Genomic DNA, 2,131 nt, shown 5'->3' on the forward strand with positions numbered 1-2,131 from the left:
AGTTGTACAGGAGCAAGCACTTTCAGCACTCTCGTCAGGTAGAAATACACTGGAGAGGTTTTGCTCCTCTGTGCAAAGATTCATTGGATTAGAAAGATAATCACGGGCAATTAAATTCTGACTTCTTCCTCAAATGGTGAGACTGCAGGTGCAGCTCAAATGCAAATGTATTCATCAGGACAAGTCACTTCATCTGGAGTTGGGTGTACAAAATCTCATTTTTCATAGAAGGAGGGAGGAAACCTGCAAGTGTGCAATTTCCACTCATTTCTGATGCAAATCAGCTTCAAATCAGGGAATTTTGTTGTGACCCTTGTGATCTGCTTAGCTAATGCACTTGAAAAACGAAACAAAAGTCACCCTGATGTCAAGGCGTTTCCTCTCATTTTGACATTTTTTTTTTTTTTAAGATGAATTTTAACTCCTTCTGAAGGTAGATTTTGTTTAAGCTCTTACTGGGTGACTGGAGGGATAAAAGCTCCCTCATTAACACGCTTTCGTTTTTCTGCATGAGAAGTGGGCATTTTCCACTGAACACCTCTTTAACCGGAGGCTCAGATGCGCGTCAGATGGCCACAGAATCCACCATCAGTTGACAAAATGCTCCTCTTTGATTTCATGTGTTGCGTTCAGGTGGTTGGCCAGCTCTTGCATCACAGCATCTTTGCCAATCTGATCGTTCCTCCTCTTTTCCATGATCACGTCCTCCAGGCTCTGAAACTCCAAGACGTGACTCTTCTTCTCTGAAAAGAGTAGTTTTAATCGGTACGGCTGCTTTCCTATCCGTATCTCCCCTCCGATTTTGAACTCCCGCTTGCTAAAGCGGCACCAGGCGGCAAAACACTCAGAGTTCCTCCAGTAGAGCTCTCTGTCTCTCGACCCAACGTGGTCCAGGGCGTTGCGCACAATCACCTCCGGCGGGAGCGCACGGTACCTGTAGAGACTGTTCACTATCCTGCCTTTTTTGCCCTGGCTCACGTCGGTGAGAAAGTTGTTCTTTATCTCAGCCCTGTGCAAGTGAACCACCTGGAAGTCCCCGACGTAAACAGCCCAGTGTGGGTATTGTCCCGTGGCCACAAACTCCAGCAGGTCCCCAGGTCTGCACTTGTTCAGGAGACTTTCCGCAGAGTGAGTCGCGCCTCCGGTGGGTCTCTCGTAGACGCACTCCTCTCGGTAATGAATCGCGCACTGCAGCTCATCCTGGGGGTCGAAAGGCTTCTCTTCATGGTTTATGGCGTGGTTGGTCGATGAAAAGTGGTCCAAATGATCGTCCTGGTCGTCGTCGCCGTCGTCGTTGGAGAAAATGTAAGAGACGCCGATCCGCGGTCCGTCGTCGTCCGGGTCGAACCCATTTGGGTCCGACGTCGGCACCTCTGCGTAATTTAAATGCGTTAGTTTCTCCACCTGGTTCCCCATAAAGGTGAGAGGTGGATGGAGAGGGAGATAAAGCCGAGCACACACAAACAGGATCCACCTGTTCCCGGCGCACTCAGTTCAGCGGGGAGGAGAGGCGGAAGGCGGCGTGGGGCTGTGCGGTGTCAAAACGAAATCCAAAGCGGTGAAGACGGGCGCCAATAATCCATGTCCAGCTGCATCGATCCTCCTGATGAACGCCAGCTGCGCGACCTGTGTGGAAATAAACAAGACAGCAGCTTAAACACGGAGCTCAGCACACCCAGAAACCTATCTGCAAGTCAAACTATAACGCATAGTTCACATTCCCGACAGGTGTAACCTGACTCACCTGTTGACTCACAGGTTCCACAGTACTCACCTATATAACTAATGTCTTTACTTTTTATGCCTCCTCGGTGTCGTACGGTCTCGCCTACACTTCTGCTGCCATGTCAATACTTCTAAGTCGTTTTCCAGAATGACTCCGGTTCATTTTCTCCAGATCAGCCCACAGTGAAAGTCATCGGACAGTGGGCGGACTCACCTGCAGTTCAGCTCCTGACAGCAGCTCTCACACACACAGTAGTGCCGTCACATCGGTAAAATGAAGAAGGCTGCTTCACACTGCTCTGGCTGCCGCTCCTTCCTGTCTGACAGCCTACGGCGTGGTGCGCTCTGCTCCACAGACCGTGTGTAGTGTGGACCTCAGCGCTTGTTGCAGCTGAACTCAGGATCC

General features: G+C 50.3%; 1 protein-coding gene across 2 annotated transcripts; it reads right to left on the minus strand.

The window, feature by feature from the left end:
- Positions 1–229: 229 nt before the first annotated feature.
- Positions 230–2,131, minus strand: lratd2b (LRAT domain containing 2b). 2 transcript variants are annotated; one of them, XM_070965530.1, is made up of 2 exons: positions 1,940–2,131; positions 230–1,626 (listed from the first exon to the last, which is right to left on the minus strand). In XM_070965530.1, the coding sequence occupies exon 2, from the start codon at positions 1,414–1,416 to the stop codon at positions 589–591; it is 828 nt and encodes a 275-aa protein (XP_070821631.1). In that variant the 5' UTR covers positions 1,417–1,626; positions 1,940–2,131; the 3' UTR covers positions 230–588. The 2 variants fall into 2 exon arrangements, with proteins under 2 accessions (XP_070821631.1, XP_070821630.1); XM_070965529.1 differs by having other exon boundaries at positions 1,775–2,095.

Source organism: Chaetodon trifascialis, chromosome 7 (genome assembly GCF_039877785.1).
Source record: "Chaetodon trifascialis isolate fChaTrf1 chromosome 7, fChaTrf1.hap1, whole genome shotgun sequence".
NCBI lineage: Eukaryota > Metazoa > Chordata > Actinopteri > Chaetodontiformes > Chaetodontidae > Chaetodon > Chaetodon trifascialis.